Source organism: Aspergillus uvarum, assembly GCF_003184745.1.
Source record: "Aspergillus uvarum CBS 121591 unplaced genomic scaffold BO82scaffold_50, whole genome shotgun sequence".
Taxonomy (NCBI): domain Eukaryota; kingdom Fungi; phylum Ascomycota; class Eurotiomycetes; order Eurotiales; family Aspergillaceae; genus Aspergillus; species Aspergillus uvarum.
Genome location: NW_020291347.1, coordinates 245,928 through 272,210, shown reverse-complemented (window position 1 = coordinate 272,210; position 26,283 = coordinate 245,928). Strand labels below are relative to the sequence as shown.

The window sequence follows — 26,283 nt, the reverse complement described above, 5'->3', positions numbered from 1 at the left end:
ATTAAATAAAATTTTAGCAAACTGTATAACTATTTAAATAATAAAGTAAAACCTATATTAGATATAAGTTTAAAAATTATAATATATATTATAGTTATTATAATTTAAATAAGTCTAGATATAAGCCTACAGCAATTACTACTCTTTTTTATAATATTATTAAAAAATTAGTAGACTAAAGTAGGTGTATAAACTAAATATAATATAATAATAATTAATTTTTTAATCAGATTAAGTATAGCTCTTTTTATAGTTTAAAAAGTTAAAAAAACTTTTTTTTTATTTTTATTTTTATTTTAGGTTTGTATAAACCAGAGCTAAGAAAAAAATATTAGTATTAGTTTTTTTCTAATTTTAGTTTTTATTTATATAGTAGTTAGTTAGGATTTGGCTGGGGCTGCAGCTGCTATTTTATAGCTGCTTTTATATTATTAAATATTAAAGCTGGTTTTTAGATAAGTTTTATATAGCTTTTTTATTTAATAAAAAATATAAATAGCTCTTCCAGCTTTTTATTATATACTATTTATTAAAAATTTCTTTAATTTTATATTCTTTTTTATTATTAACTATTATAGATAGTGGTTGTAAGTCTTTTTAATTTTATAATAATAATATATTATTAGCTGTTAGACAGAGTAGATTAATATAAAATAGAAAATAAATACTTTTTAATATATTGAATTATATAGTATATAATTTTATTTTTTTTAAAATAGTATATTTCATATTTTTCTAATCTAGCTTTTTACTAGAGTAATTTATATAGATATTTTATAGATTTAACTATATCTAATCATCCTTCTAGTATAATAAAACAGCTTATTAAAATTAATAAGCCTGTTTTTTAGTATTTTATTATATATAGGCTATAATAATTTAGGCCTAGTTTAAAGTATTCTATATTTTTTATATAATTATATCTTTTTATTAAATAGGACTGGAGACAGCAATCTCTAAATTTATATTTTAAACTATTTTTTAGCTGTTTAGATTTAACTTATAATTATAGTTTAAAAAAAATAGTAAGAATCCTATAGCTGTATTTATACAGCTGTTAATTACTAACTCTGTTAAAGGCAGTAGGTTTATTTAGTTTTTTTAGTTATAGTTTATATAAGCTTTTAGATATACTTTAACAGTACTATTTATATATTCTATTATTTTATTTATTTAAAAATAATAAGCTGTAGACAGTTTTTTAGTATTTTTAGTAAATTATATATTTTTTTTATATATAATTTATAAACTGGGTGTCTTAATCTAAGACTATAGTTTTTCAAAGACTATATTATTTAAAAACTGTTTTAATTAAAATTTTAGCTGTAGCTTCAGCAGTAATCTTTTTTATTATATAAAATATTACTTTTTTTATTAGTCTGTTTATAATTACTAGAATATTTATACACAACTTACTTTCGGGCAAGTTAGTAATAAGATTATTATTAGTTTTTATTAGAATTAATCTAGTATTGGCAGCAGCTTTAGTAATCTATATTTTAATTTTTTTTATAACTTTATACAACTGTAGATATTACAGTTTTAAATATATTTTTATATATTCTAGAATATATTAGGCCAGAAGTATATTCTACTAAAAAAAATAAATCTGTTTTCAGCTGGAATATTTTATAATAAAAAATTATAGATACTTTAAGTAAGATTTATATAAAGCAGTTTATAGTTAGAAACCTACTACTTTTTTTAAAAGTATATTTAAGCTTTTTATATTAAATATTTATCTAAAGAGACTTTTAATTTTAGCTAAAGTAAAAATTTATATACTTTTTTTATATAAGTATTACTAGGTTTTAATAATCTATATCTGCTGCTAGGGTGTGGGTCTAGCTGTTTTTAAATCTATTTTTTAGTTCTAGCAGTTTTATAATAATCTACTATATCTATTTTAAAAAGTTTTTATTTAATTTTATATTATATTTCTATAACTGTACTAGAGATACAGTAAGTAAACTAGTCTTGAATTTTAAATCTTTTTTTAATATTCTATTAAAAATCTAAATTATATAGAATAATATTTTAAAATCTTATTAATTAGATATATTCTATTTTTATTATAAAAGGGTATCTGCTTATTTATTTTCTATTTCTTTCTAGTAGACTAGTTTAAAATTAAATCTGTTTAATATTAAGCTCTATTATATATATCTTTTTATAAGTTTATATAGTTTAAAAAAGTATTTTAAATTCTTATAATTAGTAACTACTATAAACTCTAATACTAAATATAACTTAATATTCTTAACTTTTAAATATTATATAACTGCTAGCAGTTTTTTATTATAAATCTTATAGTTGTACTTAGCTGGAGTATTCTATTTAAAAAAATAAATATAAAAATACAGCTTTTTATTTTTATCTATTTAAAAAAGTATTTTTTTTATATTATAGTCTAAAAAATCTCTCTACTACTGTTGTATATTTAGGGTTAAAAGAATAAAAAATTAGTTTAATTATAAACTTTTTATTAGTATCTAAAAGCTAGTCTTATACTTCTAAATCTATTAAAAGAACTGATTTTTTTTATTAGATTTATAAGTAGTTATACAGTAGTTAAAAATCCAAAAATAAATTTATAGTAAAAGTTTATAAATTTTAAAAAGCTTTAGACAGCTTTTACTAACTTAGGGCTCTTCTATAAAATAATTACTTTAATTTTTTTAAAATCTATTTTAACACCTTACCCTGCGCATACAACAAAACTGAGATAAAAGGTTTTTTTTATTTAAATTTATATTTTTTAATATCTAAAAACAGGCCGGCTTTTTTTAATTTTTATAGTACTTTTTATATATATTTACAGTATTTTTTGATATTTCTATCTCTATAGATTAATATATTATTAATATAGGCTGAGTAGAATTTATCCAGATATTTATACAGTATCCAGTTAATATACTTTTAGAAAGTACTTAGGGTATTTGCTAGTTTAAAGAATATTACTAGCTATTTATATAGCCTATACTGTATATAAAAAACTGTTTTCTATTTTTAATTTTTTATAATATAGATTTTATAAAAAGCAGATAAAATATTTAGTTTAGTAAACTAATTTATCTTTCTAATTTAGTTTAGAGTTTTATAAATTAAAAAAAGCAGATAGCAGTTTTTTTTTATAATTATATTAAATACTCAGTAATCTATACAGAATCTTAAATTTTTTTTAATTTTTATATAAAAAGTACCAGAGCTGCTGCTAAGGAGTAACTAACTTATATAAAATTCTTTTTTAATAGTTTAGTTAGTTTAGATTATAGAACTGTTTTCTTTTTTAAAATATATTATAAAAGGGGCTCTATAGGACTTCTGGCTTTTTTTTATTCTAATATATAAGCTTAATTTTATAGTTAATATTTTTTTTCTAGTATAAAAGTAGTTTCTCTATATTCTTTAGTTAAAAAAAAGCAGAAAGTTCTAATAGTATTTAAAAAATATTATATATAGATTAACTGTTTTTTTAGTTTAAAGTACTTTCTGAATATTAGTAAGTAAAACTATAAATACTTTTATATTTTTTTTAGATTTTTTCTACAGATAGTCTTTAAATCCTATTTTTATAATTAGCTAAAGTTTTAGATTTATATATTATAAATATAGTAGGTTTTTTAATCTTATTTTAGTTGTATATAGAAATAATTATTCTTAGCCTGGTTTTCAAACCCTATTATAGTAGGACAGCCAGTTTTTTAAATTAAATTAAGTTATATTTAAAATTATTAGATATTATAGAAAAATACACTCCTTCTTTTATATAAGATTTTATATTTATTTTTATTTATATAATAAAATAGATTAGTATTTTATTACTTAAGATTTTTTATATTAGTTTTAAATTAATACTAATAATTAATAAACTATTTGCTTTAGTAAATATTTTATTTATAATACTATAAGTTAAATATTTTAAGTTAATAAAAGTATAAATAGTTACAGTAAGATTTAAAATAGTTTTTATTAAAAAAAAACATATAACTATATTTTTTTTTTAAAACTTTTCTATTTTTTTTAGTCTTATTTAGTAATTTCTGTTTAGACATATAATTTTATACTAGACTTTTTTTCAAAATTAGAGTCTTTATTTAAAAAGGTATACTATTTTTTTATTGCTGAAGGGCGGGTATAACTGCAGCTATACTTATTAGTTATACAGCAGATTTTAAAAAATATTTATAAATAAAATATTTATTCTATTTATAATAAAGGCAGTAATCTATTTTATATTTTTTTATATTTTACTAAGTATTACCTATTAAGCCTGTTTTAAAAGGTTATTAGTTATTATACAGAAATAGTATTTTTTTTACTATATAATAATTATTTAAATAGGTTTCTACTTTATTAGTTTAAGGCTTAGTTTATATCGCGCTGGTATAGTCTTAGTATAGTTTTTTTAAAAAAAAATACTTTATTAAAATTATGGTTTATACAGTACAGTTAGTTATAATAATCTTTATATATAAATTTTTAGAAAATTCTAACTAATTTTTTAATAAGCCTTTAGTTTACTATAATATTTAGTATGGATTTTTTTTATTTGTCCGACTAATTATACCCTTTTATTTATAGTAGAGTTTTATTAAAGTTATTTAAAAATTCTTTTAATTCTGTTTTTTTTTATTTTATTATATTAACCTGGTTTAGAGCTTTTTATTATATATTAGGGTTTCTAAATATTTTATTTATTACTATAAGTATATTTTCTAATTATACTGTTTTAATATTTTAAAATTTAATTTAAAAAAGTATCTGATTTACTGCCTATTTATATAGTTAACTATAAATATAAAAAACTTATTCCAGTCCAGTAGAATAGTAATTTCTATTAATTATAAGTTTTATATATATATTTAGTTTAAATAGTTTATAGTTGTATTTATTTTTTTTATTAAATAGTTTTATATTAGAATATTAAAGATAGGGTCTATAGTTTAGTTTATATAGTTACTGTAGGGGAGTTTCCTCTAATTTACTGTTAGTAGTAGGAATTATATTATAACTTTATAATTTATTTATCTACTGTTTAAAAGCTAATTTCTATTTTATTCTTTCTATACAGAGGCTGATTAGTTTTTATAAAAAAAATTATATATTATTATATATAGCTGCAGATACTGCAGTCAGCTGCAGTCTTTTTTAATCTATTTATTTTATTATTTTAATATTTATTTTAGTTTTATTTTATTTTATTTATATACCTAGTCAGGCTCTGTTTAGGATTTTTTTAATAAGCTATTTCTAATATTACAGAACAGATAGATTGTGCTAATTAAAATATACTTTTAAATAAAAAAAAATAGCTAAGGAGCTATTTTATCTGTTTGTATAAAATTCTTTTATATATATACTAAGCTAGTACTAGTTTAGTACTTAGTATGCAAGGCCTTAGGTGCCAACTGGTGCCTGAAGCCGAGCTCTATAACAGGGCCTTGGTCCCATAACATATATTTTTTTTAATAAAAATCTGTTACTGCCAGGTGATTTTATTTAAATAAATTATAAGATATTCTAGGACTATAAAGTTTCTATTTAATAAAGTTAAATTATTTTTATAAAGTTTAATAAATAAATTTCTTTTTTTACCAGTAATCAGATTATTCTAACTATATAACTAGTATTAAAATAATACTAAGTATTTAGCTTTTATAAAAATTATTTTAGTTTTTTTAAATCAGATTACAACTGCTTTTACCTTTTGGTTAAATATTAAAAGTATTTGAGAATTTTAGTATTATTAGTTTTACAATAAGTTAATTTTATACTTTTATTAGATTATTTTAAATAATAATTTAAATTTTATTTTTTATATACTTTATCTACCTGTTTATAAGTTTTAATAATATATTAAAATATATTTTTTTTAAATAGAGTTAGAGATTAAATATTATAAATATAGCTATTTTTAATAGTTATTTAAATAGTCTATTATCCAGTTAATCCTATTTTTACTATTTATTAATAATTTTAAAGTATATTAAAATATATATAAAGTTTTAAAGGGTTTTTATTTTACTTTAATAAAATTAACTTATTAGAAATAATATTATCTAAATAACTTTTTTACTTTAATACTAGGTTTTTATAGTATAAAAATAAAAGAGAGTATCCAGATATTTATAAATAAGATCTAAACTTTTTTTTAAGACTTTTATATATATTTTTATAAAATATATATAGTTATTATTATATTTATTATATTTACTAGTAATATATCTTAATAAATAAAAAATTCTAATACTTAAAGTTATAGTACTAAATTTAGATATTATATTTATTATTATTTTAAAAATAGTAGATATAACTTAAAGTTTGACTCTTTCTTATATAGTTAGTATTATTTTAAGATTAAGTTATTTTAAAAGTATATAAAAAGTCTTTTCTTACCTACTAAATAGATTTAGTTTTTTAGTTTAAAAAATTTATTATTTTATTTGTTACTACTTAAATTACTTATACTATTATTAGATTTTGTTTTTAGTTAACTGTATAATATTTTTTATTTAGATTAAAAAAATCTTAGTCTCTGTCTTTAAAGCTTTATATTTTAGATTTTAAATTTATAAAATATAAAGAAATACTCTGCAGTACTTTAGAAAATTATTAGACTTATTTATTAGTTTTATTTTTTAGTATTCAAATATCTTTAGATATAGATATTATCTAAATTTAGATAAGTACTTATTTTATTTTTACTAGTCTTATAATATACAACTAATAAAATTTGATTTTATTAAAGATATTTTAAATATACTTTAGTTCTGCTTTTAATATTTTATCTGTAAATTAAACTAAATTTATTACTAAAATATATTATTTAAATCTATACTGTTAATATATAAAAAATTTTAGTAATTTTAATATACTATATTATTCTAATTCTAATAATATTTTAATTTATTATATATAGTTAAAAAGCTTTTTAGTATTTTATTATAATTACTTTATTATTTAAATTTTAAAATATAAAAAGATTTATATTTAATAGTAACATATTTTATCTTTTATAATATAGATAACTGGCTAACTATTTATAGATAAACTACTAATTTTAAAAAATAAATAATTTTAAAATCTTACTGTTTTAAATATTTATATTAAAATATACTTTTTATTATTTACTATAAAGTATAGGTTATTAATAAACTGTAATATACTAAGTAGAAAATAAAAATACAAATAAATATAAAATAACTTTTTTTTACTATTTAAAATCTTAATTCTAAATATTTCTATTTTTATTTTTAGAATTTATAAGATCTGGGCAGATTAGGCCTTATTATATAATTTTATAATTTATTTTTTTAAATAAATTAGATTTAACAGTTTCTACAACTTAGGTTTAGTAGTATTTAGAATTATAGTTTTTTTATTTAAATTTATTTAAATTTAAAGCTCTGCCAGCTATACTTATAGCTTTAAACTTACTATATTCTACTAAATAAATATAATTTTATAATTAAAAAATATATTTTATTTAAATAACTAAATTTTAAAAGACTAAGAATTTATTTAATAGACTAAATTTTTATAATATTTTTATTAGTATATTTAACAGAGTACTTTTAAAGTATTCTAATTTAATATAATAGTATAATATTATTTTTTTTAAAGTTATATTAGAATTTCTAAATAGTTAGTCTATAGTTTTTTATACTTTTTATATTATACTTACTAATATTTATTAGTTTCTATTTACTTTTTGGTTAATTATTTATTTAATATTATTTTATTTTATTTTATCTTCTTTATAAGATTATATACTATTTTAGTTATTAATATTTGGTATTTTTTTTATAAAACCTTTATAAGTAATTTAAAAAGATTTTTTATTAATACTTTTTTATTTTAAATATTTAAGTAAATAGGCTTTAATAAAACCTGATCCTAATATTAAAAAAGTATTTATATTAGATTTTTTATAAAAGTCTGCTTATACTTTTTTAATTTTAACAGTTTTAATATAGTATATATAGAATATTAACTTTATATAAAGTATTATAAAGATTTTTATTATTTTTATATTATAAAATATTATTTTATATATTAAAAAATCTTAATACTACTGTTATTATTTTTTAGTTTATAGTTATAGAATAGAAAGATAACTAATCTAATATAAAAATAAACTATAAGTAACTTATAAAATATTTAAAATAAGTATTAGTATTAAAATTAATTATGAAATAATTTATTTTTAGTACTAGTTTTATATAGTGCTGTAATATACTTTTTTAATTATATAATAGTATTTATTATTTTAAAACTATTTTTTACTATTATAACTGTATTCTAATTGTACTTTAACTGTATTGTAACTGTATTATAACTGTATAGTAACTAATAACTACTCTTTATAACTAAGTACTATTATTATTAACAGTAAAAAAGGCTCTATACAGACCCCCTTGGCCTGCTATGTAGTACGCGACGGCTTGACATCCCATTTGCGTGCCCGAAGAAATAACAGACATTCCGAGTTGTGCCAAGTCTGGCTTGTTCAGAATATACCATAGCGATTTACACCTCTCAACAATTCGAAACCACTCTCCAGCTGCAGCCACATCATCTCGAGTCGCTATTACTTTAGGTACCCCCTCTCCCCACCCCCCCCCGACCTTAAATCAATGCATCAAATGCAACTTAACACCGATCACACCGAAAAGACAGCAAATCCACCACCTCCTTCCCAGCCAACACACTCCCCGCGAAACTCGCCCCCTGGCTCGCCTCGAATCCCGAAACATAAAACAAACCCGCAATCAACCGCATCGCCGCCCTCTCCCGAGCCCTCACCTCCACCCAGTCACCACCACCATTGCTCGCCCTCTGCCCCCTCCGCACCACCGGCACCCCATTCTTCCAAACCTGCCGATGCACCCACCTGACCCACGGCGCCGGAGATACCACCCCTCGTCGTGCACGCGCCCGCCGTCGAAAACGCGGACGCCCCGGAAGCGCGGATTCGGTTGATTGAGCTCCGCGAGCGCGTCGGCCGACGGGATGTAGCGGCTCTGGTGCGGGAAGGTGACCTTCTCCGGGAAGGCGGGGATGCAGAGTCTGGCGATGTCGGCGTCGGTGAAGGCCTGGGTGGAGGTGATCCGGTAGAGGTGTTCGGTGTCGACGCAGCAGCCGGATATCCAGGAGGAGGGGGCGCGGGTTAGGGTCAGGAAGGGGGGTGGTGGGGCTGGCTGTGGCTGTGGCTGTGGCTCTTGGTCTTTCTTTTCGGTGGGCTGTGGGTCAGGGTCAGGATTGGGATTGAGGTTCCAGATCTCGTCGGGGATGAGGTCTGTAGCGCTGAGACTGAAGACAGTGGGGTCGATGTGGTAGCGAGAGATGAAGTGCGTGATGTGGAGCGGGGTGTACTCGACGGAGGCGGACGCTGGTGGTTGGAGATGCGGCGGGCTGATGGCGATTCCAGTCTGGGAGAAGGGGGCGGCGATGATCACCGCATCGAAGTGCGCGGTATGCTTCTTTTCGGTGCCATCATCAGTGGGGGTTGTCCAGGAGAGATTGAAATCCTGCTCGTCGAGAACCTTGATACCGGTGACGGTGGACCGGAGATGGACGGTCGCCTGCGACAATAGGGCGAGTCGGCGCAACGCGCGCTCGTTCCCCCCGTCCGCTGACAACTGGGGCCTAGAAGAAAGACCGTACTTGCCTGCAAGCTTGGTCACCTCGTCCTCGTATGGATTGACGGCTGCCGCAGCCTCATCCGCTGCGTGACTGAATAACTGCCGCCAGTCTCGCCAGTATCTACTCTCCCGCGCAATCGACACGAATTGGATGCAAAGGTGCAGCCAGAACCACCCCGACCAGCGGTTCCGCCAGACCTGTTTCGCAAAGTGCATCCACGTCTCCGGACCCGATAATCTGATTCCCACCATGGCTCGTCCATCGAAGATCCCGACGCTGCAGCTTTGCGGCTCATCTCGAATCTTCCGACCGTGGGCATCCACGAGGTCGACCCCTGCTTCGTGGAAGAGACGCCGGAGACTGGGGTCTTCCCACCAGAAAGAAGCAGCGCCCGCTTCAACCACATGGCGGCCCTCGTCATACTTGAATACGCTGTGGATCCGACCGCCCAGGCGGGCATCGCGTTCAAACAGAGTCACTTCGGGGCACCATGTGGCTGATTCACGGTTGCGCAGCTCGTAGGCTATGGATATGCCGGCGATACCACCTCCTAGATATTTCGTTAGTCGGGTAGAGATCAGAGCTGTTTGAAGCGATACTGGGAATACCGATAATTGCGATCTTTGTGGGTCTTTCGAGTGGCGTGAGGTCCAGAGAATCTATGTCAAGGGAGTCCACGTCGAGGGATTCAAGATTCAGATCTGATAGTGAGCAAATTCGTTCTTTCATTGTGTGCGCGACAGCATATAAGGTAAATTCGCGGGAGGAAATTGAAGGGTTTGGTCGTTGAGTATAGTGACCAAACTTGGGACGGTAAATCAACAGCGGTTGTGGTTTTTATATGCACCTTTAATGATGGGTGCCTGGTGTGGATGTCAGCAACTAACTTAACTTGACCTCACTTTGGCTAGCCTCATTCGCCTAATTCGGAGAGCCAAGGCCTGGATGAATCAACCACAATCGAACTTCCCCCGCAGAAAGTACATACTATACTTCGATCATGGTAAATCTGTTTGCCTAGATGGGGCAATCTTTCAAAAGAGTCTTGGGGGTGACAATCAGTTCAGTAGTCTCTCGTTCAGGCTGCACTTTGCTGTACAGCCAGAAGCTACTGAATATAATCTCGACGAAATACGTGAATACAAATGGTAAGCGTATTTTATAATTGACATTGATTCCCATCTTTTATCTCGGCATATCCACCCGAGCACAATGCCCACTATCCTAAGCTTCTCCTCAATGTCCCTACTTGAGCCAGTTGAGCTCGGCTTCCTTGGCCCCGAAATAAGAAGATCAAGTGTCGATATTGGTATAACCACTGTCAGGTTCATCAATATTCCAACCGCAAAGCATACCCTGCAATACGATCCGCAAGCTGCACCGCGCGCTCCTGCGCAGTCACGTAACGGGTTTCGCTGGGAAGGACGGATGCAAGATCCGAAAGGGCGACGGTCTGAGCCTGAATCGCAACGGAGTCGCTCGAGGACGAACTCAGACCCTGCCAGCGCACCATGATCGTGCCCTCGTGTAGGCCAGTCGTGTTAATCCAGTTGTGGACCCCTGGATCCGCGACGGAGACGACGAACGTGTAGGTCCCGTTGTCATTCGCGATGGATTGCTTGCTGTTGAGACTGACCTGACGGGCGGGGTCGGTGGTCACCAGCCACGGATCTGTCACGGGAAAGACGAAGTAGTCTGCTGCGCCGGGCGTGAGGGTGGCAACTAGCGCCTCGTTGTCGGTGAGGTTGAAGTGCCCGAATGAGCTCGCCTGGGTCGTCAAGGTGCCAAGGGTGCTGGACTGACTGGGCGTGGAGAGCGTGTTTACCGCATAGATAGATGTCTTCAGCCCCAGTGCGCCCACACCGTAGTCGACGATGGATTCCTGCAAGTTCCATTTGGCATCCACGAGGATCTGGGCGTTGGTGATGGAGTCGTGACCCGTCACGTCGCTGACTGCTTCCACGGTGATGTTGTCAGGTTTCTCGGACTGCCAGTCTCCGAGGTTGTTTCGAATCAAGAGTTGCACGGCGGAGCTGGTGGACTGTATATGGTTTGACTGGGCGTCTGCGGCAGAGTTGTTGATCGTGATTCTATAGGAACCATCGCTATTGATGACCAGGTCACTACCGGCAAGGTATGCGACAGTATTCTGGGAGTTCGGGTCGCTGATCAGCGAGAAGCTGACATCGGTAGGGCCTGGTGTGTGGCGATAGCCGGTCACGATATAGTCCACGTCGGAGCTGATCGGGATAGTGCGGTAGATGCAGTCCGGATTGTCATAGGAGTAGCGTCCGCCAGGCACCTCAAGATCGAACCAGTCACGTGGACCAGCATCGACCCAATAGACCTTCGGATAGTATGGGTCGTTGTTCACAGCCTTCTGAACAGAGCTGAAAATGAGCTCTTCAATGGCCGCGTCGAGACTTGAGGAGGCTTCGTCACTGATGGGCGACCCGTGCGCCGTCTTGTAGGCTGCCTTTGCTTCGGCTTTCAGGACAGGGAAGCTGTTGTCTTGGTAGATCTCAATTGCTAGTGCATCAAGATCTCGCTGATCCGAAGTAGCCAAAGGATTTCCAGAAACGCTCAACGCAGCTGCCAGAGACCCTAAGCTGGCTATCAGGGCAGCCGTGGAGCCAAGTGCTCTTGGGGAAGAAAACGCCGCCATCTTGAACCGGGCCGAAGAATCGAAATCAACGAAGTTGCCTTCAGAGCAGCGGATGCTTTGTAGGACGGGTCATGTTCACATCTACTTTATAGGTGTTGAGATGGTGATACTACGTCTGCTTTCCCCATTGTGCAAGACAATTGCGACATTCCTTGCTCTGGCGACACAATTGCGAAACCTCAATCTTTCTGTTGAAATAGATTAAAGGCCTTGCCGGTTTTAAGTACTACAGGCCGTTGCAGTATCGTACATGGAAACTTAAGTGGTTCGGTTGCTAAGCGAAGGATGCTAAGCGAGGTGTCGAACAGCAAAGACTGAGCCGAGGTAGAGCTTATGCAGGTTTTAGGTGTGAAAACATCTATGCTTCTGCAGGGTTGCTGGATGTCGACATCCTGGGACGGGAAGAGGTGATCATTACTGTTGACATCTGAGAATCGCTAAGAATTGAAACATCAAGCCTAGGACAAATCGCCAAATGCCAATTGACAAAAGCACCGACAACATGATTCTAGTATCGATTTGTTGCGTAGACCAGGTTTACATCTTCCTGAATAGTCTTTCCGGAAAATATCGGGCGTCCCGACATATCTCTGGGCTCGGGACTAGTGGCAGAAGGATTAACTTCAAAGAATCAAATTCAAGCTTTTTGTAGAACACACAAGGTTTGAAAAATACAGAAAATTTGTAACATCATAAAGACTGGGACATAGAATAAATGTGGTAGTGAAGGTGGTATTCCATTGGGCAGTTCTGCCGTGCCCCGTGCTATAAAGAGAAGCTGCCCTAAGCGCCCGCGGCTGAGCTTTTGGGGCGGAGGGAAACGGGCGGTAAACGCGACCTAATCATTGGCTGGAATCAGCCTCAAGTCATGTGATGTATATAATCTCGCGGCCTGGGGCTTTTTGAAGGTTCCCCTCAAGAATAAGGGTCACCCAGGGCGTGGCCTGCAATTAGAATGGAAAGGTACGGTAGGCTACTCAACTTGTCGACTGCGAAATTCGGTCCCAAGGGCACTGATCGGTACTGACTCGGTATTTTTCTCTACTCATGTACAATAGATCATGTTGATCTCCGAGAAAGTAACTTACTCCGTCGATGACCTTGATATATATCTATGGTCAACTCATTTTCTTATAAAAGTCTTGTTAATACAGGTGCCAAGCTTAATGTGAGTCGGAATTCCGACCTCTGATGAACTTTTTTTCGGACCAGGCTGGGCTGGTCCCCGACCTGGTCCCCGTGCCGGGCCCGGCCCTTAAGCTAAAAGCAAACTTACCGGACCTAGTAGTTATTCATTACTTAGTTTGGTTACAAAGTCTCCGCTCCTGACCTAAGTCCAACACACTAGATAGCCATCGTTTATCAGCGTCCGGGTTGCCGACCAACAATATTGCGTTGCATCAGCTCCATCTTAAGCGCCAGTGATAGCTAGTCATCCCACCATATTTGCTATTACAGTCTAGTCTGGCCTCCCTGCGCAACACAGCCTCGAACCATGCATCCAGCAACCAGTTACGCTAAGATGCACTAAAGAGGCGCCGGTGCCTCTTAACGATTCGTTCCTCGGTCCTCCCCTCTCTCAATGCTAGCCGCCGGAGCTCGAGCTGAATTCTTCCCCACTGCGCATCATGACAGTTGATAACCTCTTTCCACCGTCATCCCTACAAACTCCATCTTCACCACGACCAACAGAGCCCCAATGTCTTCCACCGTCTGCCATGGCATGCACAACGGCATCATCCAGAACATCCAAGCCGATCTCGCCTGCGGCGTCACCAACACCACCCATCCCCACGTAACCTGCTGCGTCAACGGCGACTACTGCCTCAGCAATTCCATCTGCGTCAACACCCGCCCAACCGACAACGAGGACTACTATTATGCCGCCGACTGCACGGATGAGACCCTCATGGATCCCGCCTGCGGAACGCGATGCGGTGCGCCACCACAACCACACCCACTGACAGCCTGATTTGATGGGGTCCTCACTGATCGCGGCTGAATCCTCACAGGTGGCCGCAACAACGCGCGCATCACCTACACAGACGCAGGCCTCTGGGCATGCTGCGAGAACTCTGCCGGGACGGTGAACTGCTCCAACCCGTCCGACGAGATGTGGGCCGGCCCCGCGCCGTCGAAGCTCGCGACCATCCAGTACCTTCCGTCCACAGCCTCCGGCACGCCCACCTACGCGGTCGCAACGGCCACCTCCACCGTCACATCGGCCACCAGTACAGCAGGAGCATCGGCACAATCGCATACGGGTAGCTCATCGAGCCTTGGGGCCGGGGCGGCCGCTGGGATTGGGGTGGGGACGGCGGCGGGGGTGATTGCCGTCGCGGCGGTTGTTGCGTTTCTGTGCTTGCGGAGGCGAAGGTCAGCCTCGCCGGATGGCGTGCACGGGTATAATGGGCTTCACAATGAGGGTTGGACGCCGCAGCCGACGGAGATGCAGGCGCGGCCGATTTATGAGCTTGCGCGAGAGGGGCCGCATATTGAGCTGGAGGCGCAGCAGCCCAAGTCGGTATAATTTCTTTGTTTTGCTTCTGTTGTGCATTCCCAGGCATACAGGCTATCGAATTGGGGTTATGTTCTTATTGTCATACTTGCTCCATTATGGATTCGATACCTATCAATCAACATCCGTGCTTACAGCATTAGCCCTCGTCGCCTCCAGATCATGCTGTAGGTTTCCAATTTTCGACTCCAACGCCGCGACGCAATCTGTCCCCAGGGGTAGACGAAGATAATGACGGTCACTGGTGACAGCCTGGATAATAGCCCCTGCAGCCTTGTCCGGATCACCCTTGACAGATATAGGAAGAGACTTCATGATCTGACTACCGTTGATCATCTGTTCCACCACCGTCCCTTCGTAATCTTGACTGAACCCCTCACTGAACCGCGCAGGCGTGATGATTCGACTCGCAAACGGCGTCCGAAATGCACCGGGCTCTACAATCAGAACCCTGATCCCGAAAGATCCGACCTCCTGGGCCAGAGACTCATGGACAGCCTCGATGGCAAATTTACTGGCGGAGTAGATACCCCGTGCAGGACGAGCGATGAACCTATTCTATTCAGATTGGGTCCTAACTCTCCACCTTGAATGGTCGGAGGCGGAGACTCACCCAGCACCACTGCTAATGAGGATGATTTGGCCGGACCCCCCCGCGCGCATCGCAGGCAGGCAGGCTCGCACGGTGCGCAGGGGCCCGTAGAAGTTGACTTCCATCTGGGCGCGGAATTCCTCCTCGCTGCGTACCCGGGTCGTTAGCAATCAGGCCATATAAATGTGTTATGGAGGGGGTTCACTACCTACCTAGCATCTTCCACGCTGCCAATGAAAGCGTATCCTGCGTTGTTGACTAGCACATCGATGCTCTGCTCTTGGGAGACTTTGACGACTTGGTGGTAGGCATCCGGCTGCGCAGGGTCTAATTCCACCCATGTCCCTCCTCGAGATTCGAGTCGAGGACAATTGGCTTCGGCTTGGCTGATGCTGCGGGTTGTGCCGATGACCTTGAACCCGGCATTCAACGCTTCCAGGGCGAGGGCTCGGCCGATGCCGGACGAGGCGCCTGTGATTAACCAGGTAGGACGTCTTTCTCCCATTTTGTGGTCTGGCAGATCCCCTGATTATTCTTTAGAAGAGCTGCAGACAGATGCTTGTATTTACTGTATATATCCTGTGTACTGCGCAACGGACCTAAGGGCTTATCTCCTTGACACATTCAGCTAGATGAGTATGGTCAATGGGTCCGTAATCATGATCCATGGTTTAGAGCAAGTTCCTAAGTGCTGACAGTGATTAATATCCGACCCTCAACCAAAGGGAGTGAATGAAAAAGATAGACACCTGCATTATGCAGATTCTTGCCTGGCCAAGCGCACCTTGAAAGCCAGACACATACTTAGCCTGTGTGAAATACTGCTTGTATAAAAGCCCCATTCGAGGAACTACTGAGCCTGCTCATAAGCACCGTCAAAGTGCTTAGTTAGCAGGCAGCCAGCTTACGAAACCCCTGTAGGGCTTACAAATCCAACCACCAGCCCTTGATTCGCTTCCCATAACCAGGTTATAAACCATTCCCCTTGCTCAACGATAAGGGGATATCTTCGATATCCATCATACATTCATGACACCCCGGAAGAAGCCCCCTTAACCCCGAACCCCAACAAAGAGCCTGTGGCACGCACCCACAATGATCCCCCTCCCCACAATCCAAGCCTCCAACCGCGGAATCCCCACTCACCCGTCCATCCCCTCCACCCCAATCGCCCTCTTCGTCGGCGCCACCAGCGGCATCGGCGAAGCGACCGTCAAACAGTTCGCCCAGCACACCCGGACCCTGACTCCGCGGGTGTATCTCGTCGGCCGCAACGCCGCCGCCGGCCACCGCATCACCCAGGAATGCAGAGCCCTGAACCCGACCGGGGAATTCGTGTTCCTGCAGGCCGACGTCAGCCTGCTGTCCGTAGTCGACGAGATTAGTCTCATGCTGCTGCGCGACGAACCCTACCTGAACCTCCTGTTTCTGAGCACAGGCACGACAGCCGGGAAAGCTGGTGCGTCACCGTGCCCTCCCCGAATCTCAAATCAAGAAACTTAACCCACCCCACAAGCCGAATACTGATGCGAGGAACATGCAAAAGAAACCCCCGAAACCCTCCGTACCCTAACCGCCCTCCTCTACTACGCCCGCCTCCGCTTCACCCTCAACCTTCTCCCACTCCTGCACTCCACCACCCCCGGCCACCTGCGTCGGGTGATCTCTGTCCTCGCCGGTGGCCACGAAGGCCCGGTCCTCGACGCCGCCGACCCAGACGGCCGCAGCCTCTCGATGCGCGACTTCCGGGGCCAGATCACCTCGATGACAACCCTCGCGATGGAGGTTCTGGCGGAGCGGGCGCCCTCCGTAGCGTTTGTGAATGCGTACCCCGGCACAGTGCGGTCCGGGCTCTTCCGCGAGGCGGATAGCTGGTACGGGTGGGTGACGTGGGCGGTTTTGGTCGTGATCGGGCGGTGGGTGTATATCCCTACCGTGGAGAGTGGGGAGCGCCATGTGTTTTTGGCGACGAGTGGGCGGTTTCGGGCTAGGGACATTGGGGTGAAGGGAGGGGATGGGGAGGGTGGGGTGATGGTTGAGGGGGTGGAGATGGCGAGAGGGACGGATGGGAGGATGGGGTCGGGGGTGTATTCGGTGAATTGGGATGGGGAGGTGGCTGAGGAGAAGGTGAGGGAGGTGCTGGAGGAGTTGAGGAGGGATGGGATGAAGGAGGTGGTGTGGAGCGTGTTGGAGAGTGTGTTTGTTCGGGTTACGGGGAGGGTGATGGTTGGAGGTTGATGTTTGTGGGAGGTGGGAGGTGGGGTTGTATTGATAATATTTGTATTGATAATCTCTTCAAGAGTAACATGTCATTGGGCTGAGTTGAGGGAGATGTAAACAGGTTATAATGCAATTTACCCTGACATGCAAGTGGGTGGCAATTATAGATGAAACAAGTAGTGTGAGATGCCATGTATAAGTATGATTTATGTTGTAGTAAGGGTGTATAATAGTTTCAATTTCCCTCACAGCATCTCAACGTTGCCTTGGTGCCCAAGGTAGCAGCAATACAGGCGGTCGGGTTGAGCAACCTGTCGCCAATGTACCACAGAGTGCAGACCCTGATTCTCTAGCCCCACCAAGGGGCAAACCTACTATAGTCCTTCTGGGTAGGCATGAGCTGTCGACCAATTCCCCAACTCAATAGAGAAACCAGGCAAGACGTCCTGCTAGACATATCCGTTACAAATACCAACCGTCCCCTGATCCTGACCCCCCAAGCTCTCCCCCACCTCATCCCCCACCACCACCACCACCTACCCCATTGGCCTCCCCACCTCCCCTCCCACTCACCCTCCACCGCCCCCCAAACCGAACCAACACCCCGGGCACCGGCACCACCAGCAACCCCACACCCGCCAGCACCGTCCCTCCCCACCCGTACCCCACCGCCCGAAACAGCGGCGGCCCCGCCAACGGCACCACCGCCGCCGTAACATTCCGCACCACCATCAACGCACTGATCGCACTGACCGCACACACCCCAAACGAGTCCACCACGTACGTCTGCACCGTAATCGAGGTGGCCGCCAGCCCGAGCCCGACCATTGCCGTCCCGACGATCGGGACCAGGAAGTAAATCCGGTAATGGACGGACCAGCCAAACAGCAACATTCCGGCGGAAGTGAGGAGACACGCTAGTAATAGTGGCGGGAGACGTTGTTCTGGGGTTGATGTTGGGGTTTGTGAGGCATGCGTGCTGGGGTTGATGCGTCGGCGGGTGATGTACCGGTCTAGCAGGAGGCTGCAGAGTAGTGCGCCGAGGGTGAAGCCTAGACACAGTCCTAAGAAGGCGAGGCCGGAGGCGCCTTCGGAGAAGAAGTAGCGGTCTTGGAAGACGGGGGCGATGGTTGTCATCGTCAGGTAGGTGAGGCCGTATATTAGGCTGAGGTGGAGGGTTGCTAGGGCGAGGGCGGGGAAGCGGATGATGAGGGTTAAGGGGCGGAGGAGGATGAAGGCGTTTTTGGTGGGGATTCTGTGTGGAGGGGAGGGGGCGGTGTGATGGGTGGGTGTGCGTGTGTCTTGTTGTAGAGCAGCAGCCTTGCGTTGGAGGATCGTGGGCTTGTATGTCTCGCGATAGAGTATCAGAATCAGCACCCCCAGAGCCCCAGAGAGCAGAGTTGGAAGCCAGAAGACCCAGCGCCAGCCGGCGCGTTCACCAAGGAACGAGCCCACGATGGGTCCGACTACGGGCCCGACCACGCTGGTCAGCGACATGACGGACATGGCGCGCCCGCGTTGCTCTTTGCGGAACAGGTCTTTCACGATGCCGGGGCCGATGGGAATACAGGCTGTGGCGAGCCCGCTGAGGAACCGAAAGGCGATCAGCATCTGGATGCTGGTGCTCAGGGCCGTGCCGGCGACGAACACGATGAAGAGGACGCTCGCCCCGTTGAGGATCCACTGTCGACCGTAGAGTTCCGAGAGCGGGCCCCAGACAAGGGGGGCGAAGATCTCACCCAGCTCCCAGATTGTCACGAGGAGGGTGCGGTAGAGGAGGTTGTTGGAGTGGAAGAAGGTCAGGATCTGGGGCGAGACGGGTGCCGCGATGATGGTGCATAGCTGTCTACGTGAGGCGGTCGAGTCAGTAGGTCATGGTTTCACTCATTTGAAGATCATGGTTGGTGACATACACTTCTGCACATAAACACGCGACGAGAACCACAATGGACCATCTCCATGTCTTGGACCAGTTGCGTGGGTTGTCTGGATCATTATCACAGTAATCCAGACGCAGCTGCTCGCATGCTTCCTCGTCGTTCCCAGGGGCAGAGTTGTATCCCTGCGATTTGGATTTCCTGTCCATACTCGAAGTAAACAAATTTCAAAACACGGAAGAGTTTAAAAGCAAGGAAGAATACCCAGGGAAAGACAAGGGGTTGGGATCGATTCACTCCTTATGATTTTCCAAGCAGAAACTTATGTTACACCATACCACACATCCTCACATCCCGGTCCCAATCAGTATTCACTCAACCCTTTACCCCTCATCCATTCAAACCGCCCATCATCAATTCTCAACCACCTCCGGATACCCATAATACTCAAAATACCTCGTCATGGTCGCGAAATGCTCACTGTCCGGCGCACAAAATGCATAGCGATCGATACTGCGCGACGGAGGCCGATAGTCGCTCAGCCGCCGGTAGCAAGCGTCGCGGTCCGGGTGCTTCGTCCACGCCACCAGCTTCTCAATATCTTTACATTGTCGGATCTGACCCTCTCCAGCCCCGTTGACCAGCCGCAGTGACGGCATGGGTGTGTCGTCGGCTCGACACATGAGGTCCTGTCGCAAGGTATCGAGGCAATGCTCGACGTGGCCGAAGATGATGGGGTTCTCTTCACCGGAGAGGAGTTGTTTGAAGGCCCGGCGGATGTTTTTCTATCCAACCCAGTCGTAGACGGTTAGCTCTGCGATTGAGCATAATTGGGTTGGGGAACACAAGTTCGATGTCCGACCTACCAGGCAATGCAGTTGATGGTAGACTTTGACAAAGTAGATCTTCCGGGTTGGGTCCCATGGGAAGTCCCAGGAGTCCGGGAGGCCCATCTCCTCAGCCCATTCGATCGTCGGGGCGATGATCATTGAGTCCAGACTGAGGCTATCCCACATGTGATCGGCAAGCGTCTGGTTGTCGCTCGTGTAGTCGGTCGAGAGGGAGTATTGGGTTGTCACATCGTAAGCGAGTCCGGCTGGTAGTTGGGGAAGGTGAGGATGTTCGTATGTGTGGAAGAGATTTGGGAAAGACTTACTGTACGGAGAGCGTTGGAGTTCTGGGGCAATGCAAATGGTTGCACTGTGGCAGTGAGGGCTTTGTGGGCTCCTCAGGAATATCGACCAGACATTAAATGCCAGCGATATGAACAGAAGTAGCGGCACAAAGCACGTCCCACGGATGTTGACTGTTGACAGCACGCTTATCCTCTCGTGGGAGAAGAGCCCGTCTGCGACGGTCGGTTCAAGCTCCCCGTCCTCGATTGTACTGCCATGCTCACCAAGCTTCTTGGACTCGCCCAACATAGTAGAAGGCCGTTTCAGCTATGGAAATGAATTGCCAATGTTTGAAGATATATCAACTGAACGCAGAACGGGTTAACAACATGTAATTTGGCGGGTTCGCCACACAAGACAAACTACGAGCAAAGCTATATCCAGCTTACAAGTTAGCGTCTCACCATGGAGCTCTCTCTCCCCTTCCAAGCTATGTATTTGAGGCTGAAATGCCCAGACCAATGGCAAAAACCACTGCTGTATACAGAAAACAGCCCCGTTTGCTAACTGGGTAGCACAACGACCAAAATTTGTGCGAGCTGCCACAGTTACAATAACACTTTAGTCAGCTATTCATGAGTTAGAAGTCTTACGCGAATAAGGTAACAGTCACATCTTGTTAGTATCTAAACAAGCTACTGGGACCTTAGTTCAGCACCACGGTTTGTGCTACGTCGAGGAGCCCGTGTCACCGACCAAAGCAATGGATTTGAAATTCGGCCCCCCGAGCGCGATCAATAATTCTCCGAGTGACACTGGTAATCGTGTTGCGTGTGACAAGAGTAGGTCTATGCGCGACTCGCGACTCGTGCAATGATGTGTTTTCGTGGCCTTCGGAGAATGGTCCACCGTGAGTAAATATATCACACACCCCTTCCGCAGGCCAGTTTGAGAAACATGATGTTGCAACAAATCATCCCCCAGGGAAATCTACAAACACGAATACTGGTGTATAGATAAGGTATATGATACATGAACCCACTTTACGACCTGCTAACTGATTCTGAGTCCAGAGATTTAGAACCTAGCGTTAAAGCGAGGGTGGCTGTTCATCTACCACCGATCCACGATGCGCACCTTAAGCATTGTCCTCATAACCCTGGCAACAGCAGCCATGGGTCGCGGGGCAGTCAAGAACAACTACGCTTTGCACACAGTCACCAGAGTCCAAACAACGTCTTGTGTCTCGACCGGCCCGACGACTTCCTCGGACTGCATCCCTTCGTCGATAGGCGTGGCGGCTATATTCAAATAATTACCCGCCTTCAACTATTCTGCCACAGAAAACACAGTTTTTTATCTTCTACGAGTCTCGTGTCAGCTGTTCATTTAGAATTTTACAATGGATGGGAGAATTATCAAAGGTAATATAGCAAAGTACCCTCCCCTCCAGTGGTAACTACGGCGACGGCCCCGAATCACTATCCAACAGCCGCGTAGACCCCGACCCGTACCGCAAGCCTGTCGTGCGCTCTACCCCAGCCGGCTTCAGCATGCCGCTCGGGAAGGACTCGAGGAACTCGCGGAGATAGGGCACACACGCTGCCACGATGGTGACTGTCTGCAGGACCTGGCCGCACAGCATCCATGGGTAGAGCGCCACGGGTAGGGCAGGGCTGGGATCGAAGCCGTGGACGTAGTGGAGTTGAACGGCGGAGACAAGGATGTCTCTATTTGTTTTCGCAAGGTGGTTAGTACGCGTAAGTATCCGCGACATACGGTCTATCATCCGCGAGAGGGCAGGTGCACAAACGAAGAGGGGAAACGTACAGAGTCCGAACGCTCAAGCATCCGATTACCACCAACCGTCTGCGCAAGCGCATGCGAAGCTGGTAGATGAGGATACTCGGGACGGCAAATAAGAGAGCTTCTATGATGATGTTCGTGACGCCGTAGTAGGTCCATAGGGCTGTCTGTGCCGAGGTAGAAGATTAGCGTGTATATTTACCACGGTTGATCCAACCGACGCCTACCACGTCCAAGCATGTCCCGGACATCAAATTCCAAACCTCAGGCGGACGGCACTGGAGTGCGACCGCGACGACCATAGCAAAGGTCCAGAGGACGAGAAACGTCCCGACGCCGAAAATCGCTCGGGTGAGGGTCCTCAGCGCGCTCCCGGACAGAACCATGTAAAAGAGAGCGATGAAGGAGAGCTTCCCCACCCCGAGGGTCAGGACATGGAAGACCTCTGTCAGGTAGATGGCTGTCTGGAGACCTGCGAGCTGGTCTCTGGGGGTGTCTTCGTCGATCCTTGGTCGGCCCAGGCCACGGGTGGCGGCAAGAGAGACAGTGGCCCCGGCGATCGCGGATGAGAGCTGCCAAGTGTCAGCCTTCTTTGCTTGCAGCCAGCGCACGGGAAGAGAACGGGCTTCTTACTGACCAGCGTACTTAGTAGAAGGGTCAGAACCAAGATCTTCCTTCCGAGAAGATGCCAGCTCGTCAGAAGGCAGGCCGCCACCGCCCCGGATGACACGATCAGCAAGAACCATGAAACAATCTTGACGACGGCGCCGTGATCCTCCATCTTGCACGGCAAAAAAGACTAGCACACACTTGGGCGCCAACAGTGGGGCCTGTCTATCCGAAGGATTTCGGAAGTTTATCGTATTCGGAGTAAAGCCATGGGCGTGCTGGATACATTTAAAAGCGAGATTAAGACCGCGAGGTAAGCATAAATGTCGACTCGGTCACATCCACTGAGTATGGTGGTACTGTGTGGTATTGATGGTTTGGTGATCATGGCGAGGGAGGGCTGGCTGGTCGGCAACTGTTGAGTGACCAAACCAACCCCCAACCTAAAAGAACCAGCAGTAGCCCCCCATTTGCTCAATCGGGCTATACCAAGGCAACATCGCAATGTTATAGTCTCGATGCTGCTCCCTCCCTGGGACTGGAGCTAGGTACCCTCCCTGGCCCGAGAGAGCTCGGGACCTACATATCCTAGTGCTCATCGTAGACTTGGGAACAGCCTCATCTCGACCTCGTTCCAGGGCGGCGCTCGGTCAGCAGAAATTGACTTTGTCCTACACATCCTGGTTCAGGTTCAGGCTCAGGCTCTCCTCGCCGGAGGTTCAATGACAACTCGGCCATGGGAGGTGGCACAAAGGTCCCCCAAGGCGACAGGCATCTGGGTAAACCATATGCCCCGCACCTTGTCCTACGTTGCCGATCGGACAGCCCGAAGCTGAATCAGGGGACAGCCATCCCTTTCCTCTGTCAACCGTTGGAGTCACTCGGGGTTTTCCGCATGTCTTTCCGTTCCTTTCCTGCAATCGAATCGGGCCTGCTCTTGCATGCCATCCTGCTCTCCATCCGATACTAGAGCCAACATCCTCCGATAAGATGCGCGAGCGCTCCCCGAATGAAAGTGTGGTCGAACTGACCTCGATAGTGGCTGAGGGACCTGCTGTTCTCCGCCGAGAAAATGTGATCCTCACCAGTCGAGACGCTCTCGAATTAGCCCAGGTGGGAAAGAGGGAGGTCCTCAAGGTAAGTCTACGGTTGGACATATGCCATCATCTCCTTGTCAGTTGACCCGTTTGACAGCGGAGATTCGGACTGGCCAGCACGGTGGGATTTGCCTGCAGCCTGATGCTCACATGGGAGGCCTTTCTTATGTTCGTTGCCATACATCACCCACGAGACCTTAATTGACGTGCAAATAGTAACTTCGGCGTAGGGCTGCCAAAGTAAGGTTCCCTGGTTGCTGTGCTGACATGAAAGGCTCTGTGTTGGTGTTGGTGTTAATGTTGTTTCTAGTGGAGGGCCGGCCGGTCTGGTCTATGGTTATATTGCAGTGTGGATTGGCTTTCTCAGCATATTTACCGCATTGGGTGAGCTGGCGAGCATGATCCCGTCGGTAAGTAGGCTTCGAGGTCTGGATTCTGTGATCACTCACTATCTAACATGATATCTGCAGGCCGGTGGACAGTACCACTGGGCGAGTATTCTTGCGCCCGAGTCCTCAAAGCGATTCATCAGCCATGTCACCGGTATGTCAATGACAACCTCTCAACATGGAATCACCTCCAATACTAACCCAATGCGAAGGGTCAATCTGCATTATCGCTTGGACAGCTGTTCCAACAGGGGCGGTGTATGTAGCCGCAAGCATACTGCAGAGTGCAGTTGCCATGAAACATCCAGAATACGAACCTCAAGGCTGGCATGTGACCTTGGTTATGTGCGGAATTTTGCTGATCTGCGCAATCCTGAACACCTGGCTTGGGATGATTTTGCCCGTGCTGGAGGTTTTCATCGGCATCGTCCACGTGCTTGGCTTTTTTGCAGTCCTCATACCGATCGTCTACCTAGGTCCCAAGGCTGACGCCAGGTCAGTATTTGTCCAGACGTTCAATGTCGGCGGTTGGCGTGATATCACGTTGGCCACGTTTGTAGGCTTGAAGGGAGTCGTTGGTGCCTTTTTAGGTGAGTCCGGTGGCCCGTCCCTTCGGCGTAATCTGAGAGCTAACGTCAAGCAGGCACAGATGGCGTGGTTCATGTGAGTAATCACACGCGACTGGTTCGATCCACTGCTGATACCGCCAGATGGCCGAGGAGGTCGCGGATAGTACCGTGGTAGTTCCGCACTCGATGCTGTTCGCCATCGCCATCAACGGAGTTCTTGGCTTCGCGATGCTGATCGCCTTCCTGTTTACGGCGGGAGATCTGTCCGCCGTTCTCAAATCGGACGCCCCGTATCCCTTCATGCAGATCCTCGAAAACGCCACCCAGAGCACGGGGGCTGCCATTGTGTTCTCAAGCATGGTCGCGATCATGCAGGCCTGCTGCGGGCTCGGCGGGATTTCTTCGGGGAGTCGCATGCTGTGGGCCTTCTCGAGAGAACAGGCCCTTCCAGGCTGGCGGTGGATTCTTCAGGTGCGCTGCAGTTTGCTTACCTACCCGTCCATCCCCACTAACCAGGCTTGTACAGCTCAATGAGCAAACATCAGTCCCATTCCACAGCATCTGTGTGATCGTCGTCTCAGCCGGCCTCATCGGCCTCATCAACATTGGCTCGTCGGTGGTGCTGAATATCGTCCTCTCCCTGCTGATGGAGGCGTTCTTCTTCTCCTACGTCATCCCTCTGTCTCTGCTCCTGTATCGTCGAGTCAAAGGACACATCTCCGAGCCGCAGCAGGGTGTGGATAATAATAAAGGCTTCGTCTGGGGCCCTTTTCGGGTGAGAGGGTGGCTAGGCATAGCGAACAACATCTTCGCGCTGGTCTTCTCGGGCATCATAGTCATCTTCGGCTTCTGGCCTGCGAGCAGCCATCCGACCCCGTCCCACATGAACTACAGCGTGGCGATCTTTGGCGGGGTGCTGATCCTGGCGGTAGGGTATTATTTGGGATGGGGGAGGAAACATTATATGGGACCCTTGGCGGAGGTTGAAGTTACGGCGGGATCCGTGGAACAAAGAAGGTGCGAGAGGGGTTTGTGACACCAACAGTTTGGGGTCCAGTGCATCTTCCTGTGTCCTAGTGAATGAAGACATAAATATGCAGACATAAATACTAGATACGTCTTCACCGTATCCTCTACCCCTTGACTCTATCTCTTTGAAGATATCATCACCTCTCTTC

General features: G+C 42.5%; 9 protein-coding genes across 9 annotated transcripts; 3 read left to right on the top strand and 6 right to left on the bottom strand.

Moving 5' to 3' along the window:
- Window positions 1-4,959: 4,959 nt before the first annotated feature.
- BO82DRAFT_434554 (FAD/NAD(P)-binding domain-containing protein) lies at window positions 4,960-10,377 on the bottom strand (the record flags this gene model as incomplete). The annotated part of the gene is made up of 3 exons (XM_025640953.1): window positions 4,960-4,979; window positions 8,897-10,198; window positions 10,257-10,377. The coding sequence occupies 3 exons, from the start codon at window positions 10,375-10,377 to the stop codon at window positions 4,960-4,962; spliced, it is 1,443 nt and encodes a 480-aa protein (XP_025489279.1).
- A 427-nt stretch (window positions 10,378-10,804) lies between these two features.
- On the bottom strand, window positions 10,805-12,313 carry BO82DRAFT_316180 (uncharacterized protein; the record flags this gene model as incomplete). The annotated part of the gene is made up of 1 exon (XM_025632573.1): window positions 10,805-12,313. One exon carries the CDS (start codon window positions 12,311-12,313, stop codon window positions 10,979-10,981), a length of 1,335 nt encoding a protein of 444 aa, XP_025489278.1. The 3' UTR covers window positions 10,805-10,978.
- Window positions 12,314-14,012: 1,699 nt separating this feature from the next.
- On the top strand, window positions 14,013-14,843 carry BO82DRAFT_289759 (uncharacterized protein; the record flags this gene model as incomplete). The annotated part of the gene is made up of 2 exons (XM_025631664.1): window positions 14,013-14,250; window positions 14,326-14,843. 2 exons carry the CDS (start codon window positions 14,013-14,015, stop codon window positions 14,841-14,843), a joined length of 756 nt encoding a protein of 251 aa, XP_025489277.1.
- Window positions 14,844-14,912: 69 nt separating this feature from the next.
- Window positions 14,913-16,237, bottom strand: BO82DRAFT_356862 (SDR family oxidoreductase). Its single transcript, XM_025635852.1, has 3 exons — window positions 15,636-16,237; window positions 15,445-15,570; window positions 14,913-15,384 (listed from the first exon to the last, which is right to left on the bottom strand). Exons 1-3 carry the CDS (start codon window positions 15,926-15,928, stop codon window positions 14,946-14,948), a joined length of 858 nt encoding a protein of 285 aa, XP_025489276.1. The 5' UTR covers window positions 15,929-16,237; the 3' UTR covers window positions 14,913-14,945.
- A 281-nt stretch (window positions 16,238-16,518) lies between these two features.
- Window positions 16,519-17,820, top strand: BO82DRAFT_316169 (uncharacterized protein; the record flags this gene model as incomplete). The annotated part of the gene is made up of 2 exons (XM_025632571.1): window positions 16,519-16,882; window positions 16,970-17,820. 2 exons carry the CDS (start codon window positions 16,519-16,521, stop codon window positions 17,659-17,661), a joined length of 1,056 nt encoding a protein of 351 aa, XP_025489275.1. The 3' UTR covers window positions 17,662-17,820.
- A 336-nt stretch (window positions 17,821-18,156) lies between these two features.
- Window positions 18,157-19,729, bottom strand: BO82DRAFT_434549 (MFS general substrate transporter; the record flags this gene model as incomplete). The annotated part of the gene is made up of 2 exons (XM_025640952.1): window positions 18,157-19,489; window positions 19,557-19,729. The coding sequence occupies 2 exons, from the start codon at window positions 19,727-19,729 to the stop codon at window positions 18,157-18,159; spliced, it is 1,506 nt and encodes a 501-aa protein (XP_025489274.1).
- An 87-nt stretch (window positions 19,730-19,816) lies between these two features.
- On the bottom strand, window positions 19,817-20,944 carry BO82DRAFT_420855 (uncharacterized protein; the record flags this gene model as incomplete). Its single annotated transcript, XM_025640145.1, has 3 exons — window positions 19,817-20,305; window positions 20,387-20,616; window positions 20,677-20,944. 3 exons carry the CDS (start codon window positions 20,942-20,944, stop codon window positions 19,934-19,936), a joined length of 870 nt encoding a protein of 289 aa, XP_025489273.1. The 3' UTR covers window positions 19,817-19,933.
- Window positions 20,945-22,082: 1,138 nt separating this feature from the next.
- On the bottom strand, window positions 22,083-23,222 carry BO82DRAFT_394223 (uncharacterized protein; the record flags this gene model as incomplete). Its single annotated transcript, XM_025638726.1, has 4 exons — window positions 22,083-22,365; window positions 22,466-22,608; window positions 22,669-23,013; window positions 23,079-23,222. The coding sequence occupies 4 exons, from the start codon at window positions 23,220-23,222 to the stop codon at window positions 22,095-22,097; spliced, it is 903 nt and encodes a 300-aa protein (XP_025489272.1). The 3' UTR covers window positions 22,083-22,094.
- An 818-nt stretch (window positions 23,223-24,040) lies between these two features.
- On the top strand, window positions 24,041-26,278 carry BO82DRAFT_420843 (amino acid transporter; the record flags this gene model as incomplete). Its single annotated transcript, XM_025640144.1, has 8 exons — window positions 24,041-24,187; window positions 24,245-24,315; window positions 24,458-24,557; window positions 24,618-24,690; window positions 24,749-25,126; window positions 25,180-25,199; window positions 25,247-25,576; window positions 25,632-26,278. The coding sequence occupies 8 exons, from the start codon at window positions 24,041-24,043 to the stop codon at window positions 26,139-26,141; spliced, it is 1,629 nt and encodes a 542-aa protein (XP_025489271.1). The 3' UTR covers window positions 26,142-26,278.
- Window positions 26,279-26,283: the final 5 nt, after the last annotated feature.

What these genes read in the sequence shown, in the direction of transcription:
- BO82DRAFT_356862 (XM_025635852.1), bottom strand. Translation starts at nt 15,928, where the DNA reads ATGGGAGAAAGACGTCCTACCTGGTTAATCACAGGCGCCTCGTCCGGC. An exon ending in GGCAGCGTGGAAGATGCTAG is followed by an intron (nt 15,571 to 15,635) that starts GTAGGTAGTGAA and finishes CCGGGTACGCAG; the next exon opens with CGAGGAGGAATTCCGCGCCC. An exon ending in CTCATTAGCAGTGGTGCTGG is followed by an intron (nt 15,385 to 15,444) that starts GTGAGTCTCCGC and finishes TGAATAGAATAG; the next exon opens with GTTCATCGCTCGTCCTGCAC.